Source organism: Geotrypetes seraphini, chromosome 7 (genome assembly GCF_902459505.1).
Source record: "Geotrypetes seraphini chromosome 7, aGeoSer1.1, whole genome shotgun sequence".
In the NCBI taxonomy this organism is placed as follows: domain Eukaryota; kingdom Metazoa; phylum Chordata; class Amphibia; order Gymnophiona; family Dermophiidae; genus Geotrypetes; species Geotrypetes seraphini.
The window spans coordinates 175,645,064-175,665,260 of NC_047090.1; the positions used below are offsets into that span (position 1 = coordinate 175,645,064).

General features: G+C 42.2%; 1 protein-coding gene across 6 annotated transcripts in view; it reads left to right on the plus strand.

Annotated features, from left to right (window-relative positions):
- The window catches only part of TC2N (tandem C2 domains, nuclear), a 137,316-nt gene that overhangs the window by 98,274 nt on the left and 18,845 nt on the right, over window positions 1-20,197 (plus strand). For all 6 annotated transcript variants that reach the window (XM_033951812.1, XM_033951809.1, XM_033951811.1 and 3 more), the window contains 2 exons: window positions 845-1,036; window positions 15,683-15,797. In XM_033951812.1, the coding sequence (XP_033807703.1) occupies window positions 845-1,036; window positions 15,683-15,797 (307 nt within the window). The remainder of the gene's footprint in view (window positions 1-844; window positions 1,037-15,682; window positions 15,798-20,197) is intronic.

A 20,197-nucleotide genomic window follows, 5' to 3' on the forward strand; every position in this document is an offset into this window, starting at 1 on the left:
CTTAAATTTACCCACCTCCACGTCCAGCACCGGCACACAGGCACAGCTCGTGTGCCTAGAAGATCTTCCAGCTTCGGTTCATAGACAAAGCGCGCCTTTGTCCCGGCGCGCTTTTGACCTGACACCTCCGACTTCTGCCTGCCTTGAGCATGCATCTGCGCATGCTCAAGGACTTCTATTCTCCCTCTCGCCGAGAATCAAATATATATGTAAAATTTGGGGGCTGCCTAAAACATCCCCCTTGATTTCCTTGCATGCTTATGTTTATTCAAATATGATATACCGCTGACTCTTACAAAGTTCTCAGTGGTTTACATATCTTTTACAGGTACTTCAAGCATTTGCCCTATCTGTCCCAGTAGGCTCACAATCTATCTAATGTACCTGGGGCAGTGGAGGATTAAGTGACTTGCCCGGGGTCACAGGGAGCAGTGTGGGGTTTTGAACCCACAACCTCAGGGTGCTGAGGCTGTTGATCTAACCACTGCACCACACTCTCCTAATCATCTATAAAGTGTAAATGGGAGCTTTTGGAAACTACCGTGTGCACATGTTGCTATTTATACGTGTGGCCTATCTACACATGTAAATGCTGCTATTTATACGGGGAGATGTTGCAGTACATTTTGGAAGTCATTAATTAGCAAGCATACCCCGATTATTACATGTCCTGAAATATAGCTCAGTAACACAAGGGTTGATTCCGCACTCCCTATTCCTTCCTCACTGCTGTTGCTGTGCCCAGTGGATATTTTCAGGTACTAAGTTGTGACTATGTGCTCTCCTCTCTCTTTCTATATATATATATATATTTTTTTTTAAATTTAATTTTATATTTTTGCAGGACATAGAATTCATGGAAACCTTTGTGTTTGCTCTCAAGCTGCAGAATCTGCAGACTGTGAGGCTCTTGTTTAAAATTCAGAGTCACACTCCCCGAAAGAGGACAATAGGGCAGTGCTCACTTTCCCTTCGAGAGCTCAGTTCTGAGGAATCCGACCACTGGCTGGAGATAACACGTGCTTCGAAAGCCTCGGTAAGTGACAGGCATCTTACATGGGTTATCAACGCGTGCAATAAAAGACCAAACGTAAAAGTTACGGAGGGGGAGACACGATGACAACACACTCACTTCTGATGCTAAAAGGCCAAACATTTTAACACTGGATAATTCCAATGAAGGCCAATTTTAACTGTTCTGGAGGTGTTATTTAAGGTTAGCATAATATCATCTCGACTATCAATAAGCAGGTTTTGGGGATTAAGAACTATTTGTGAACAAATATCAGGCCAGCATTTAGATCAGTGGTTCTCAACCCTATGAGGTGGAAGGTGTGTCACAAAACAATTGGTGTAGACGGTGAGCCTTTATTTCCTTTACAGCCATCACTGCCAGCAAGCTGAAAAGACCAGCAATATTGAGAGTCGGGTTCTTGAAATCCCCCATAACTATTTCTGCTTCCCCTCTATCCCCAATAACTGCTGCCTCCAACCCTAATTGAAAATGTTGCATGTCTGCTGTACATAGTGTCACAAACACCCCTCAGAGAGGTGTTGAGAAGTGGCAACTCTCTTTGACCTGATGTGTCCCCTACTACCAGGGGAATCTTCAGGGCTTGTAACTGACCCTAGGCGCCTGCCTGTGGTCTGGAAATACAGGTGAGTACGTGCTCCTTTTACCTTTCACAAAATCAAGCTCAGTCATGTAGTCAAAATCAAATGGCTTTAATTTTGGACCAGCGGTCAACTGAGTGAACATAATATTTTCTTAGTCCAACTCTGTATTAACACATGCCACAAAGCATAGTCTCCAGCATTCAAAACAGTTCTTCAAACAGAAAGAAAATAATATATATTTGGCAAACAGCACAAATGATAGGCTTTTAAATCAACTTCAGCCAAACACTGCAGCAAACGATAGAGAGTTTTCTGTTCTTTGCAGGAAGGCAAAGCCCTGAGTCCTAACTGCAGCATATCACAGGAAAAGAAAACTTGAAAAGCAAAACTTATCTTCACTGAACAATACAGCTCTTGTTCAGCACTACAATTAAAGTTACTTTCTGGAAGACAGAACTTCTGTTTTGTCAGTTATTCTCAAAGAGCAAATCAGCAAAAGACACTGCATACAAGAAATATATTTAAAGAGTAAAGAGCTTCTGTTGTTCTCTGAGGTCTCAGAGGTATCCTGAAACAGCCAAGCACCTTATAATTCTCTCAGGTTGCTGTAGCAACTATCAGCAGGAAGCTCAGCTGAATGGAGCTCTGCAATTATTAGCAGCAACGGCAAACACAGTGCATAATGGCAGGCATTCAAAATGCCGATTTTAAACAGTTTCCTTATGCCTAAGCAGTGCATGAAAATTGCAGTCTTTATAAATGGCAACAGTTTCACATTCAGGATGACTTATAAATTCAGGTAAGGAAAACTCTTGGGCAAAAATGCAAAACTCAAAACTAATGGAAAACACAGTACACACCTTGACTGGGTATGTTTTTTCCCCTCTCTAATTGTGGACTATGTTCATGGTATTATTAATAGGTGTGAATGTTTTCACCCTTTTCTTTGGTATTATTTTCTTTTAAGATGTATATTTAATTCCTTTATCAAATTCCAGGCTAAATGGACTGTTGGAAAATTCTCCCTGTACACACGGATGATGTTTTGGAGTTTGTGTTATATTAGGATCTATTAGCTTAGTTTGACTGCAGCTGCTTTTTGCTGTCCCTCAGAATTTGCTGCCTTAGGCAACTGCCTTGTTGTACCTAATGTTTTAGCTGGCCCTGGGGGAAAAAACATGGTTTCTTTTTGAGGATATATAGCTGTATATGAGTCAAGTGCTCGGTATGAGAGAAGAGCATTTCAACTAAGATGGCATTTTGAACCAGCAAAGTTGAAATGCTTCTTTAATGCAACTGCAGGCATTCATTTCCTACTTCCAGTCAGCACAGAGGATGACTATATCATTACTGTTGGGTCAAAAGGCAAGGGAGATAGGAGAGGGCAGCTGGAGCACCGGCGGGTAAAGAAAATCAGTTGCGGTCTGCTCTGACCGCCTCTTCCTGTAGTAAAGTCGGGCTACACCAATCAGGAGCTGCTTTGAAACGCAGCTCCTGATTGGTGTAGCCCAACTTTACTATGGGAAGAGGCGGTTGGAGCAGACCACGAATGAGTGAGTCCATGATTCGCGAACCGTGAATTCGTGGGGGAACACTGTATGTCCATTTTGTATTAATATTGCCTTATTATGTATATATTTTTTGTAATCCACCTCAGACAAAAGCAGACTAGAAATAATAAATTGGAATTGAATTGACTGACATATAGAAACATGATGGCAGATAAAGGCCTAATGCTCCGTCTAGTCTGCCCATCTGCCATCTCCTCCTCCCCCTAGAGGCTAAGGCTCTTTACACCTGCTTTATGAGGTCATAGAGCTTTATGGTTAAAGGCCTATGCAGCGGCATTACAGCATAGTATACTAAGCACAAAAGTTAAGGTCAGCACATTATGTGGTTAAAACTCATTTCCCAGATGAAGTATTGAAATGGGGCTCGTCGGAAGAGGTGGCGCTGTAATTTAAGATAATTTCATGTTCTTTTTATAAGAATGATATACATAAATAAAAATTAAATAGTAAATAAAAATTAATAATAAGATAATAACTCAAAGGGATCAATGAGGATTGCAGCCTGATCGTGTTAAACTACTCGATTGGCAGGCTGAAGATCCCAAAAATCACTGCATTGTCTTTTTACTTTGTATTTCAAGCTATACAATTTAGGGGTTTAAATATCTCTATTTTCTCCTCTCCTGCCTTTCCTTTAAGTCTGTTCCCATACACCTTATGATGTAGGCCACCAGCCATTTTAGTAGCTTTCCTTGCATTTCTTACCATTAAATCTTAGCTGCCAAATTTCAGACTATTCTTCAAGCTTCGCTAGGTCCTTCCTCGTGTTATTGCCACTATTAGGAGTGTCTGCTCTATTGCAGATTTTGCTATCAGTCAGCCCCTAAGCAATATATCTAACAAAAATGTTAAGCAGATGAATGTCTTTATGTATGTTCCTCTATCCCTTCTGTCCTATCCTATCACTGAGATTTGACTTGGCCTAGAGCTGTTCTACTTAGGCAAACAGACCAGCATTTGTATTGTACGGAGCTAGTTACAGAGTTCAGGATTACAGGTCTAATATGAAGAAGTAGCTGTACGATTTCAAAGCTCATATACCGACAGCAGCTTTTGGTAATGTTTGTTTGTCCATAATAGAAACATGATGGCAGATAGAGGTCAAGTGGCCCATCCAGTCTGCCCATCTGCATCAACCACTTTCTCCTCTTCTCTCTCCCATGTGCCTGTCACAAATTTTCTTCAGTTCAGACACAGTCTTTGTCCCCGCCATCTCTAATGGGAGACTATTCCACGCATCTAACCATTCTTTCTATAAAAAAAAAAGTTTTTGTTTAGATTATTCCTTTTAACCTTATCCTAAGCCCTCTCACTTTGGAATTTCCTTTCAATTGAAAGAGACTTGCCTCACGCATATTTATGTAATGTAGGTATTTACACCACCATGTCTCTATTACCCATCCACCCCTCTTAAACCCACAAATCATACACAGCAATTTACCTGCACCTTCATCCAGGCGCAGGTAAATTGACCCAACAAGAATCCGCCACAGCAGCATCTAATATTATTTAAAATTATCCTGGACATTCCTCCCAAGAACAAACTAGTGAGAGAAGGTGGAGGGATACCAATATCTCGCTTCTTCTCAGATCTGTTAATACAACTATTCCCTCTCCCACCTCCCTATGCTTCTGCCGCCCACAGCTCAGATGAACCTAAAATAGTCTAGAAAAGATATCACTTTTCATTCATTCATTCAATTTTCTATATTCTCCCAAGGGAGCTCAGAACAGTTTACATGAATTTATTCAGGTACTCGAGCATGTTTCCCCGTCTGTCCTGGTGGGCTCACAATCTATCTAATGTACCTGGGGCAATGGGGGGATTAAGTGACTTGCCCAGGGTCACAAGGAGCAGCGTGGGTTTGAACCCACAACCCCAGGGTGCGGAGGCTGGAGCTTTAACCACTGCGCCACTCTAGAAATCTAAATGAAGTAAAAGTGAGCCAAGTACAGGACAATCGGGCCATTGTGACATCACTGATGAAGTTGGCTCTTATTGGTGGAATGAGGCATTCTATACCGTTCTCCCAGGGGAGCTAAGAACGGTTTACATGAATTTATTCAGGCACTCAAGGATTTTTCCTTTTCTGTCCTGATGGGCTCACAATCTATCTAATGGACCTGGGGCAATGGGGGGATTAAGTGACTTGCCCAGGGTCACAAGGAGCATCATGGGTTTGAACCCATTAAGCCAGTTAGGTCCATGTTAGCTAATAGTGTCCTTCCAAATATGACTTTAATCGCACAATCACCATTCACACTGAACTCAAAGTCCACTATAGTGCAAATTATCGGACAAAAATTTAAAAAGAGTAATTATCACCCAAAGTTAAGGGATTTTGAGCTTCTCCTCGCTCATGTGAAGAGCATGTTGCAATTGTCAATCCAACATCTGGCATTGTAAATATCCCCTTCCTTTCAAAACTCTTCCGCATTTGAAGTATTGATTGAGTATTTGATTGAACCAAGTTGGTATCATAAGGCAGGTAGGTCTGGGCTTCCTCAACAGTACATATGTATTGTAGCTTGCCTTTAAGGTAGACTAGCACTATATTGCCATTGGTACTTAATTCCGTGATCCCTCAGGTGTTGTGTGAGGGGAGCATAACTTCCCTCGGCACTTAAGTGTAGTCTTTGCAATATCTTGATAAAGTTCAATATCATAGGTGTCCCAGTTCAAGAAAACTGATTTTTGGGTCTCGGCAAGCACCTTTTCCTTCAATTTATAGTCCGTGAAGCAAGCTATAATATCCTTTAGACTTGTTTCTGGAGGTAGACCGCAACACCCTATGGGCCCGAACCAGTTGGACCTCAGCAGGAGGAAGAGCCGTCTGTTCCATGGACAGTATGAAGGCAACTGCCTCTGCATATACCAACATTTCAGGTATGCCTCTCAGTAAATAAATATCTGTGGCTCCTATTCTCTAAATCTTCAAGTTTTTCTAATAGGAAAGCTTCCTGGGTCCGATAGTCCTGCCAGAAGTTCTTCAGGCATGAAAATGCCTCAGCATGTTCCTTCATGTGTTGTTCTTTTACCTCTAAGTGGCGGCCTGGTTCTTGAATTTCCCTGTGGAGGTCCATCGCCAATGCTGCCAATTCCAACCACACCGCTCCAGTGTCTGCTTTGATTTCATATAGCACCTGTGGAAATTCATGAAGGGCCAGTGCAGTAATCCCTTCCTGATCTCAGGTTTCTGATTGCCATTTGCCAGTCCATAGAAGCCGCATTTGCGCCTTGGGAGCATATATAGCCAATGTCATCATACCGTGATAGGATGTGGCCACTTTGATGAATAAGCAAAAGTCATCAAATTCGTTTGTGGCATATCAAATCAGTCGGTGCAAGGTAAGGGAACTTCTCTGGTTAGAGCTGTGAGCACTAAGTTGCAGAATGTCCAGGTTACTAGCTTTAAATCAGGCAAATGGTGCAGAGTTCTGTGCCTATGCAGATGCTGTAATGCAGGGGTGTCCAACCTGCGGCCCCATAAAGTATTTTGTGTGGCCCCGGTCGAGGGCAATGCTGTGTTTTCCTCTGCTGTCCCCGGGTGTTTACCGTCTTGCCGGCTCCCTCCTCTGTCTTGCTGCAGCGTTTGCGCATTTATGCGGCCCCAGAAACATTTTTTCGGCCATTGCGGCCCAGGGAAGCCAAAAGATTGGACACCCCTACTCTAATGCATGCTGTTGCTTTCCCCCTTTGCCACATAAGTATTTAAACATCTCTTATCATATCTCCCCTCACCCAGCTTTCCTCCGTTGAAATCTTTGAGTCTGCCCCCGTACGCCTTATGACGTAGACCACCGATCATTTTAGTAGCTTTCCTCTGGACCAACGCCATTCTGTTTATATTTTTGAAGATGCAGTTTCTAGAATTGTGCACAATATTCAAAATGAGATCTTACCAGAGTCTTGTACAGGTGCATCGATACCTCCTTTATCCTTCTAGCCATTCCTCTCCATATGCACCCAAACATTCACCTTGTTTGGCCACCTTAAGATCATCACATATTATCACTCCCAAGTCCTGTGCCTTTTTGGTATACAAAAGTTCTCCACCCCCTAAACTGTACAGTTCCCTCCGGTTTTTGCAGTCCAAATGTGTGGCCTGGCATTTCTTAGCACTAGTTTCAAGTTTATTAAAATTTTGATATAAACGCAATATCAAATATTTTCAATGCATATAACAATAAAAGGTTTTTTTTGGGGGGGGACAAAATAAAACAATTTATACAGGTAAACATACAATCGATGTTCACAATTAATTAGTGATACATAGGGAAAGAGGAGTGAACTACAATTGTTAAAGAAAGTAGAAGAACATTTAAGGAAAAACAACATCAGGAGGGTAATTGAAAATGTTTTACAAATAAAGCTAGGTCTAAAAGTGAAAGGGAGAAGTTGTGACCTATATATAGATCTGGTTAGGTTTAAGTATTTGAGCCTGAGATTATTGATAAGAGTTATCCTGTTTATGACTCGAATGCATCTTTGTATAGGTGGCTTTTTAATGTGCTTTTAAATTTTTCTAAAGAAGTTTCACCACGCAGATAAACTGGTAACTTGTTCCATAGCTGGGGTGCTATGATTGGAAAAAATTGTAGCTCTTCTGGTATCTATTATTTTCAGAGACAGGATGGTCAGCAAATGCTGATCTGTTGATCTTAGAGATCTGGCTGGAGAATATGGTATCAAATAACGATATAAAAATATTGGTGTGTTGGTTTGTTGAATTTTGAAGGTTAATAGTGCAATTTTATAGATTATTCTATGTGAACTTGGTAGCCAGTGTGCTTTTTGTAACAGAGGAGTGACATGATCGTATTTTTGGGAGTTAGTAATAATTTTTATTGCAGTATTTTGTATAATTTGTAACCTTATTTCTTTCTGAGTTATGCTGCCAAATTTCATACCATTCATCAATCTTCACTAGATCCTTTCTCATGTTATCCACTCTATCAGGGTTGTCTACAACTTCAGCATTAATTTTTCTTCAAGTTCAGTTTTCCTGCTAGTTTTCTAATCCACAAGTATTTCAACATTTTATTAATGAGCATGAGTTTGTAGACTATGTAGTCTACTGGCTTTGAAACCTTTCTGTTGACTTAGAAGCTTTCTTAATCTTTCATCGAAAGTTTTGTGGGTTCAGGGACGAACCAGTTCACTTATTGCCACAGCAGTAATAAACAGCAGCTGGTAGGTTAGTCTCCAAGTAACAGGTGTTTGCCAGTGTCTTCCTGATGGAATCAAAATATAACGTAAGGATGCCATGCAAAAGTGCAATTACATGATCTGTTCAAACAATGTGTTAATAGGTAGTCAAGCTTTAGTAAGAGTGCCCCGGTACTGAGAGCTTTCAGTATTCTGAACCAGGACTGGGAACTGTCTGAATGCTGGTGGACACATTTGCTTTGAATTCATGCTGTGTTATTTATGTTAGTGTTCCCTACGTGTCTTTATAAAATAGTACCAAAATAGGCACTTCCGTATTGTCCCAACAGATCTGTCCAGAATTTTTGAGTTATGTCTGCTGACCACAATTTCTAGATTGATCTGTTGGGGCTAGAGGGAAAAAAAAAAAAAAAAAGGTCAGGTAAGACATTGTTTTCCTTTTCCTGCTTGCTTAACTTAGGCCCCCTGTTTTAAAACTACTCTTATGGAGAGATATTCTATAAAGGGGTGGCTATCTGAAACCTATTTTAGAAAGGAGACTGGGCACCTACTTTATAAGAACCTAAAAATAGCCTTACTGGGTCATACCAATGGTCCGTCTAGCCCAGTATCCCATCTTCATGGAGGCCAATCCAAGTCACAAGTACTTGGCAAAAAAACCAAATTTTTCTTTTATGGAATACCAGTGTAGCCAGATATATATATAGATATATACACACACACACATACATTTGTCTGTTTTTAGGTGCAAGCATTTTTGCCAGCTATAGTGCTGCTATAAATGCTCACACCTAGATTCAGGACATGCATACATAACTTATAGTATAAGTTATTTGCATTACTGTGAGTCCTGCCTATGCTCTGTCCAGACTCCCCCTTGTGAATGCCCATCTGTTTGCCATGCTATGCTTGTACAGTGGAACCTCGGTTTGCGAGAGAACGAGAGCCAGAAGACCTTGAGCATGCGCAGATGGTCAAGGCCCAGCCCAGGCAAGAGGCGGGAGCTCGCATTCACACTTACAACGAGCAGAAGGGGTAAGGACCAAGTGCTTGGGAGGAAGGGCGGGCAGATGCCGCTTTCAGCAAGGGGGTGCTTTGCGGTTCTCGCGGGGGGGGGGGGGGGGGGGGGTTGTGATGCTGGTTCTGGAGGGTGCGATGCCGGTTAGAGCAGGGGGAGGGGGTGATGGAGCAGCGCCGGTAGTCTCGGGGGGGTGGGGGGTTGGTGGAACGAAGTGTTCAAGTTTCCATTATCTTCTATGGGGAAAGTTGCTTTGATATGAGTGTTTTGGTTTAAGAGCATGCTTCTGGAATGAATTATGCTCTTAAACCAAAGTACCACTGTATATATAATACTATGTCAAAAATGCATCCTAAATCAGCACTTAGACATCTTAATCGCCAGGACGTACAAGTGATAATCAAAATAGTCTTTCTGTACGTCTAGCAAGGTGTTCCAGCACGAGATGGGCATGGTGATGGCGTTTTATGGGCGAGCTTTGGGCAGTCTCGAGGGCCGGTTAGACATGGATATCTTGTCGCGATAAACATTTTGCAAGACATCCTGGACAGAACTTATACGTTTGGAACTAGACCTGTTTTAGAAGGGGCTAAGTGCCACAAAGGTGACCAAACTGACCAGATGACGACTGTATGTATCAAGATAAGACACGCCCACACTCCCCCAGTGCTCACTGACCCCCCTCACACCCATAAAGATCAGAATACAAACGTACATACTTGTCTCCAGAACATCAACGCCTAGTAGCACTGTACATAGGTGTCTTAAGTAGCCTGGTGGGTGGGCCGGTGAACCATAGAGAGGAGTAGCAAGTCCCATAAGCCACTCTAACCACTTCATTCCTGGTGGAAAATGTAAGCTCACCAAAAAACTCCAAAACCGTACTCTTCTGCCATATAGGTGTCACCTGCAGTCATAAGGGCTATTGGGGTTGCAGATAGGTGGGTATAGTAGGTTTGGAGGGGGCTCACCATAATTCATAAGTGAATTCTGGTGAGATATTTATCTGGCACCTATTTTGTGAAGTTCACAGTAGTGCCCTCTAAGGTGCCCCACTACTCTATTGCCGGTAATTGCGGTCTAGAAATAAATTCTTATGTTATGTTACAGGACTGGCCTCTCCATGTCCAAATGGTCTTGTTCTGGGGCGTTTGGGACTTGGATGAAATTTTGTTTGAAAATGTGGTATAAAGATAAGACAAAAAGCAAATACAAATGAGAGATAATAATTAAATAACTAAATTCTAAAAAAAAAAATAAATATATATATATATATAGCACAAGAGAATTTAAATAAACAAAATAAATAATTAATTTTAAGTTTAATTAATTGTGCTTAGTGATGTGAACATACTTCAAATGCCAGTGGCAGGCAAGAGAGATGTGTAAAGAGTTGAACATCTCTCTTGCCTTCCACTGGCATTTAAAATATGTTCACATCACTGAGCACAATTAATTAAATTGATTGATTGATTGATTTTGTTTATTTAAATTCTCTTGTGCTATATAAAGATAATCAAAAATAGAGACTTGTGAAAACTACCTATCTGGACATCCAGGCCATTGGGAAGCCCTGACCATCAGGATGTCTCATCTTTATATAGTGAAAACACTCAAAATGGATACAATGTAAACAAGTCGCTCAGAGAGAAACAATCAAAAATAGAGACTTGTGAGCATAGAGTAATGATGATAACTTATAGCAGTGCCCTCAGATACCTGTGCTGTTCTTCATCAACGAAGGCTTTTAAACAGCTTCAACAGGTTAGTGGTTATCTTTCATCGGGTTCTGCTTTTATATAAAGTGCAAATCTAGTGCATAACTATAAAATCTTCTAGTATAAATTTTAAGAATAAAGACAGCACTTATCTTAAAGCGTTGTCTTTGCCCAACGGGACCCGTTTCGCAGATCCTTCGGCTTCATCAGGGGTCGTGGTAAATTACTAGAATAAATATAGTGAAAATGTGTTGTTACAAACCATGCAAATACTCTTAAAAGTAATAATAAAACGGCGGTACTTACTGGGCAGCTTAATTCGCAGCTTTCTGTTCTGAATTGAAAATGGCGTTTGCAAAGTGAGAACGCCACGCATGCGCTTTAAAAGAGATTCATGCGCTGTTCAAGCTGTGTGTTTAAATGGTTAAAAGCTCAAAAATTAATGTAGTATTAAATTTTCGGGGTAAAGATAAAAACTAGACTTATGTTATTCTTAGAATGTATTCTTAAGTTGATTTCCTAAAAGAAGGAGTTCCACTCCACTACGCTGTTAAGTCCAGCCGGCTTCATAGTGCCCAATTTAAAAATCCATCGGGACTCTTGCTGTAAGAGCAATCTTTTCCGGTCTCCTCCTCTTCTGTTTAATATGACCTTATCAAAACAGAAAGCTCTAAGATCCAGGAATCTGTGCTGCATCTGTACACAATGTTCCACTATGGGTGCTGTCATTCTCCCACACTTTAAATTGGATTTGTGTTCGCTAAGTCTTGTTTTAAATGATCTTGTGGACATACCGACATACCACATGCCACACAGACAAATAATATAAAGATTGTGTGTCTCTTACTATATTCCAAAAAGACGCCTCAGCCCCACCACTCCACCGCTGTGTTAGTTTATACTGCGGGAAGTCTATTGTGGTGCCTCATCATTGGCTGTCAATTTGTAAATGTTATTAGTGTTTTTATCTTATTTCTTTTTTCTTTTGTTTTTCTGTATTTTATAGAATAAATACTTTAAATAACTTCATCACTTCAATGCTGTGCTGAATGTTTCAAAAGCAATAAATACTTATCTCAGCCAAACACCTGGGAGTCAGACCCGACATGTTTCACACTAACAAGTGTTTTATCAAGGGTCTCCCTGCAAAATATAGAACAGAAGCTGTCACATTCGATTGTGTCCTGCCCCTCTCCTAACAAAAACTTAGTAAATTGATACAGTGTCTATATGCTGCACTCACCAAGGCTGCCGCTGTCATCCGACTCCAGTCTTCCTGTGAGAAAAGATGGCGGCGGCGTCCTTGGCTCCAGATTTAAAAACTCCCTCTCAAGCTAACAATGTACCCGCCCCCTGCAGCTCATTGGCCCAACCAAAATTACATCACCGATCCCCACTCAATTTCACTATTCAGCCCACGGGGTTCAATGGTGTCCAACATAAAAATAAATCTTTGTTCGCTCTCGTTAAGCTTAACCTGATCGCCCCCTCCATCCCACCCTACCACTTTATTAATAACACGCCATCTTAAATCACTTGTGGTATGTTTTGCTCTCAACCAGTGTTCTACCAGGGGTGCTTGTGCTACCTTGTTGAAAATACGGGATTTATGTTCTGTCAGCCGTGTTTTTATCTTTCTATTAGTGCGACCCACATATATGAGGTCGCAAGGACAGATGATGGCATATACTACACCCTGGGTGTTACAATCGGTGTTATGTCTAGATCTTAAGGATAAAGTCCTCCCTGGAACCTTCCAAATGTCACCCTGGATGGTGGAGGGGCACCACTGGCATTTCCCGCATGCCCCGTGGTGCCCCCCCTCCCGCTCAGGTCGGCTCCCATATTTTTGAAAGTTGCAACGTTGGCCCAGTGTAATCCCCCGGGAATACGCTATTCTAGGGAAAGCCTCTAAAGGTTTATGGGGTTTTACTATAAACCAGTATTTTCTAAACATGTCCACCACCATTTTGGCAGCTCTCGAAAAAGGGAGAACACATGTGAGCTGATCACTGTCACTTTTAAGCGCATTCAGGGGTTCCTGCAGGAGTAACTCCCTCTGTGCATATCTACCTCTGTTGAAAGCCTGTTTAATAGATCTTTCTTGGTAACCTCTCACCCTGAGTCTGTCTGTCAATTTTTTAGCCTGTGTTCTGTACTCCCCCCATAGAAGAGCAGACCCTACGAATGCGTAAAAATTGCCCTACAGGTAGGTTAAATCGCAGTTTAAACGGATGGAAACTATTAAAGTGCAGCGTGGTGTTACGAGTGACAGGCTTTCTGTAGAGGGATGTGGAGATAGCACCCCCTTGCAATTGGACCGTGATATCCAAGAAATCTATTTTTGTTTGATGGCATGACATGGTGAACTTTATGTTCGGGTCCACTGAATTCAAAAATTCTACAAAATAATCAAGTTCTTGCCTAGTATTATGCCAGATGAAGAAAATGTCATCCAAAAATCTGCCCCAAAAACAAATCTGAGAATTCCATGTAGATGTATATACCCAAGTTTCTTCAAATCTTGCCATATAAAGGGCCGCTACAGAGGGGGCCAGGGTGGCACCCATCGCCACCCCCTGCGTTTGCTGGAAAAATTGATGTTGATACTGAAAATAATTCCTTTTGATGACCCAAGAGGCTAACTGCATAAGGAATTCAGTGGATATGCGGTGGGTGTCTCTTTTCTGGAGCGACTCCCTTATAACCTGAAGTGCTTCATCCTGGGGGATCTGGGTATATAGAGACAACGTCAAGATAGTTGGTTTTTTTTTTTTAATCCTCTATTTCTAGACGTATGGTGGTTTTCATTTTCTTACTGCTGACTTTGGACGTTTAGCACCATATGTCCAAATCGGACTTAGACGTATGTTTTGAAAATGCCCCTCCACTTGTATCATGCTATGCTAAGCTTGTATATTTGACTAGCTGCCTGTTTTACAAAGCCGCACGGCAACAGCCCCGAAGCCCCTTTAAATCTCTATGGGCTTCGGGACCGTTACCGCGCAGCTTTGTAAAACAGGCCCTAGGTTTGCCATGCTAAGCTGCCATCTTATGTTTTACCATGCAATGCTCATCATGCTGTGTCACACCGTGCCATGTTTTTTGTCATGTTATATTTTATCATGCTTTGTTATGTATGTAAACTTGTAACCCGTTCTGAGCTCTTCTGGGAGGATGGGATTTAAAATCAAATAAATATGTGCTTTCTGGTCTAGACTGAAGCCATCAAATGCATACCCAGATATCCTGTTATGGAAGGGCCTCTTCAAAAGCTTCCATCCATACGAATGAACGCATTACGTGAACTTATTCATGAACTAGGCTCCTAATAGATTCTACAAACATTGTTCTCATTTTTATAAAGCAGGGGTCTCCAAACTTTACGCCACGAGGGCCACATTGGGTACTTCAGCACTTTCAGCGGGCCGTAGTTTAAAAAAAAAAAAAAGATAACTCGTATATCTAGAGTTATTTATTGAAAGCAGAAAATTTTATACACTAATTACCGAGTATGCGAGATTAAATTTTCGTATATTAATGACGATGAACACTACCAGCAAATTCTCATATTTTCATCACAAATTATAATAAAACCATTAATGTGAATGATAGAAAGCTGTTTTGGGTTTTTTATAAAATCTTCCAGATTCAATTTAAACATTAGTTACAGCGCCACAGCGCCAGAGCTACCTACAACGCCGCAAATTGACACTGTCGATCTAGGCTGAAGAAGTACGAAGAAATACCGCGAAGTATACAATTACGATTCTGTATTAAAGGTGTGAATAATATTAATATGAACATAATATGGAATATCAATATATTTTGAACACAATTTTAATTAATGTTGGGTTTTTTTTTGCGGATTCTCATTGGAAACTTAGTCCAATTGGCACATTTCCGCACAATTCTTTCACGGGCCATACTTTGGAGACCCCTGTTAAAAAAGGAATACAAGATTCCAGTCATTTCCATTATAGTTTCAAGTTTATTAAATTTTACTATACCAACTATCAGCAAGTATCTAGCCGGTTTATAAGTTAAAATAAGATAAAAGATAAAACTAATACAATATATAAGATAAAAAAAAAAGGGGGATTGTGAACATTTAGACTGTTAACTAGACATACTGGAAAGTGATGGTAGGGAATAAACAGAAGGAAGTGAAAAAAATTACATAGTTCAAAAAAAAAAAAAGGGAATGGAAAAGGGAAGGATGAAACATAAGGACTGGGATCGCTTCTTGAAAGCGATTGAAGTACTGTAGAATAGATTATACTTAGGAGCAAAAGAACGCGTCTTGAAATAAGAATGTTTTTAATTTAGTCTTAAATTTATCAGTTGATTTCTCGTGGCGAATATGGGATGGCAATGCGTTCCATAGGGTAGGAGTGACTACAGAAAAGTTAGTCTTTCTCGTATAGAAAAATTCTTTAATTGTGGGAACAGATAGCAGGTTTTGATCGGCTGATCTAAGGGTCCGTGATGAGCAGTAAGGGATTAGAAGTTTGTCTAGAAAAGAAGGTTATACAGATATTTGAAGATTCCCCTTATATATGTATATATACTGTTTTTTCTTATTCAGGTTTGCCCTGCCGAAATTCAAATAGGAACCTGTTTCCAAGCAATAAACAGCAGGATTCAGCTACAGATTCTTAAAGCGCAAAACCTCCCAAGTTCATCCACACCACTGTCCCTAAGTGAGTAATGAATACTTTCAAGGCCGCGAATTCCACCATTGATTGTAGAGATCGCTTCCTGGAAGGATAATGTCAAGAAGGAGACAGACTCATAAGTCACGGGTTTCATTACTCATGCTCTGTGACCTATATCAGTTTAAACAGTAGTAAAAATGTGTGGGATAATATTTGCACAGCCCTATCCCGGTGTTGAGCAAAAATCAATTAACTGTGTCAGAAATGCTGTACAGGTAGTCCCCGGGTTAAGAACGAGTTAAGGTTTTTAAACCTGTTCTTAAGTCGGATTTGTATGTAACTCAGAACTTGTAGATTTTCAGATTCTTGCTGCTTATCTCTGCTCCCAGCTGACCAAAGGGCTAACCTACCAGTGTTCCCTCTAAGGTACAGCATGTGCCACCATACATTGTTCTTAATGTGGCCGTGCATCATTCCTTACTCTGCTACAGGAGAAGTGTAGGAGTCTGTGCCACTCGGTGAAATCAAATGAAACCGCAACCATGTTCTTAAGTACGAGTCTTACTTAAGTCGGGTGTCTATAACTCGGGGACTGCCTGTAATTAGAAATGTATTGTACCTCCATGCATGAGAAATCAATGGTAGAAGGCAGGATTGGCAATGGATAACGTTACCATAGTGGTCAGCTGCATTAGGAGAAGGTACCAGGATGGGCTTGACTGTAACTTGCTGCAGGAGTGCCAGAACCATAAAATGATCCAACAAGATGACCTGGTGCAAAGAATCCAGGATAAAACAGATGATGATGAAAAGAATGAACTAGTATGGCATAAAAAAGGATTTAAAGTTTTCTTTTGTTGCCGGCAGTCCTTCTGACCAGCCGATGAAGCGACTGTGAGATTTACATGAAAAATCAAAGTTTATGCCATTACCTATTGTTGTCGAGGAGTGTTGCTATTATACTCCTGAAGCTGGCATCTGCTGAATCATAGAAACATGATGGCAGATAAAGGCCAAATGGCCCATCTAGTCTGCCCACCCGTAGTAACCATTATCTCTTCCTCTCTCTAAGAGATCCCACGTGGGGAGAGTGTGGCACAGTGGTTAAAATTACAGCCTCAGCACCCTGGGGGTTGTGAGTTCAAACTAGAGAATGACACGGTGACAAAATTAATCACCGTTCCCGTCCCCGCGGATAACCGTGGGAAACCATCTTCATGTCATTCTTTAAGGAGAAAAGGAAGAATCAGAGTATAATTGGGCACAACCACTGACCCGCAAGCTTTGCTTTGAAGAATGCTGGTGTAGAAGGACTGAGGTTGAAATAGATATTAGAAAATGACATGGGATTATTTCCCGCGGTTATCCGCGGGGACGGGAACGGTGATGAATTTTGTCACCGTGTCATTCTCTAGTTCAAACCCACGTTGCTCCTTGTGACCCTGGGCAAGTCACTTACCATGTTTCCCCATATATAGGTCGCCCCCTAGTATAGGCCACAGCAGACAGCTTTCTATGTTTTAAAACCAGTAGATAAGCTGCCCCATGGTATTAGCTGCGGCTTATCTTACCCGTACATTACCTGCTGGCCAGCTGCCTCCTCAAATCTCGCGGCTTGGGACGGGATGAGACATTTCACAGTAAAGGAGTTTTCCATCATACAGCAAACTTTGTGGGGTGGAAAGAAAGCAATACTGCCTTGCCTGGCAAAACTCCCTCCCCACTGTTTTATATCGATCCCAAAATCTGACGCCTCAACTCCGTTTCTCCAGACTTTGAAGACCCACCCTCGCTGAGCAGAAGAAAACCCGGTGTCAGCAAAATCGCGCCCCCCCCCCCCCCACCCATTACAGAGACAGGCTGTGCCCATCTACCCCTCTGACCTGCCTGGCTTCCTCCTGAGCTCGCTTTCTTCACATCCGCCGGAGATTGAGCGCTCCTCTTTCCTGGCCGCTTTAAGGCATTTCTGCTGCCAAACTATTTATAGTGGGCAGGAAAAGTTCAGGCTGGCCAATTACCCGGGTACCCGGCATCATGTGACACGGCACTTCCCACATGTGGCCGTCAGATGCTGTTACTATTCTGCAGGAGGCTTGGGGGTTCCTTTTCTCACTGCAGGGATTGTCGCCTTTTTGTTTTGCTTCTTTTCTACGTGAATGCCACATGCTGCGATGGAGGTCAGACTGTGCGGTTGGCTGTCGGTGGAAAGAGGGGCTTCCTGCATTACAATCCGGCATTCATTCAGCTAACGGTGTGGGGCCAGGCTGGATGCCGAAAAGATCGCAAATGCCCTGCACCGCGAGATTCAAGGAGGCAGCCGGCAGTAAGGGATGTATTTCAGGGGGATTTTAAAAAGGTACGGGGGGATGATTTTTAAACATTTAAATAGGCCATTTAAGTAAACCGTGCCCCATAGGCAGGTTTGTAAAACCCATGTGTAGGCCACGACCTATATATGGGGAAATACGGTAATCCCCCCCCCCCTTGCCCCAGGTACATTAGATAGATTGTGAGCCCACCAGGACAGACAGGGAAAAATGCTTGAATACCTGAATAAACTCGTGTAAACCGTTGAGCTCCCCTTGGAGAGCGGTATAGAAAATTGAATAAATAAAAAAATAAATATCCCACGCCTTCTTGAATTCAGACACAGTCTATCTCCCCACCAGGAGACTATTCCACACATCTACCACCCTTTCTGTAAAAAAAAAGTATTTCCTTAAATTACTCCTGAGCCTATCACCTCTTAACTTCATCCTATGCTCTCTCATTCCAGAGCTTCCTTTCAAATAAAAAAGACTCAACTCTTGCGCATTTATGTCACATAGGTATTTAAATGTCTCTATCATATCTCCCCTCTCCCGCCTTTCCTCCTAAGTAAACATATTGAGATCTTTAAGTCTGTCCCCTTATGCCTTATGACAAAGATCACACACCATTTTAGTGGCCTTTCTCTGGATCGACTCCAGCCTTTTTATATCTTTTTGAAGGTGCTGTCTCCAGAATCATGGCCACGTTAGGTTTGTGTTATAAAATAAATCTTTTTTTGTGCCGTACTGGATCATTATCTTTTTCTTACCATCTTTTTATCCCAGATTCCTTGTACCAGGTCATCCTGTTGATCTACTGCACCTGTTTCATCTCTTTGTGTGACTGGGACCATATAGTGCTAAGTCTAGGCTTGGTTTTATCCCACTGATTTGTACAGAGATCTAGTTTTGATTCCTCTGTTGAGATACCAACTTGAGACTACATTTCTGTCCGTGCGGTGGGTTAAAAGCAGAACTGGCTATACAGGCCCTCCGTTGGACGCAAAGCTCTATGATTACCCAAACTGTATGCTAGTTGTGAGGTCCCCTACTTCCATTTCTTTCAAATTCAGCACAGTGGTATCTCCCCTAAGCTCAGTTATTCACAGGTGTATCTGTGTGGAAAAACTTTTTATGATGTGAAAATATAAATTGGAGTGAATCTTCCTCATCCTATATAATAAAACGCTAGACGCGCATGCGCACTAAGACCTGTGTGATCTGTAATCCCTGATCTGTGAGATGTAGGTCCGTGGCATTGCAGGAGTGCGCATGCGCGCCTACGGTTCTTTCTTCATCGTCATCGTCTTCGCCCCTGCCCCCCCCCCCAATCCCCGTTGAGCCTCCCACCCGATCGCCTCCAGAAGTCCGGTACGCTCCGCTCCTGCAACACCGGAAGGCCCCGAACCCAAGTCGGCGAACGAGCTGGTCCTCAGCCGCGACTTCCGCGCCTGAACTTGAACCTGAGGCTGACGTCACGCCCTCCGAGCGAAGGCTTCCAGTTCAACGGTCGGCATAACAATTTTGAACGTATGCACGTTTGAACCGCCGGGACAGAGCTGCGGGCCTGGAGCCGCTCGGCCCTCCTCGCCCATCCGTGAAGCGTGAGCAAAGTACAGCCCAGCACCGCTCACACCAGGCGGGACATGGCGCCGACGCTTAGAGAGACAGAGAAACCACCCCGCATCACCCCCAGCATTCCATGACGTGTATGTATTGCCTGGGCTCAACTGGCACATTGAGTCGCACAGCACTATAGTGTCACACACTGTTAAAGTGAAATTCTGGCCTGGGCAGCTGTAAAAGGCAGAAATGTAACGAAGCACTCTTACGCTTCATGGGGGATCCGATCTGGGAAGGGAGGAAGAGAATTGGCTTGGGGGTAATAATGATGATGAGGTAAGGAAAGGGGGAGAGGAATAAGATGGGAAAAAGGAAAAAGCAATGAAGTAGGGGAAAGGAAAGACCAGGATAAAGGGTCAGATAAGGAGAAATGAGGAAGGCATGAGAAATTAGATGATGAGGCTGAAGGAAAAGGCAGAAATGGAACTAGGAGGCAGCAATGGAAAAACTAGAAGGAGGGGGAAAATTGAATAGAATAGTGAAAGGAAGACAGTCTGGTAAGAATATTCAAAG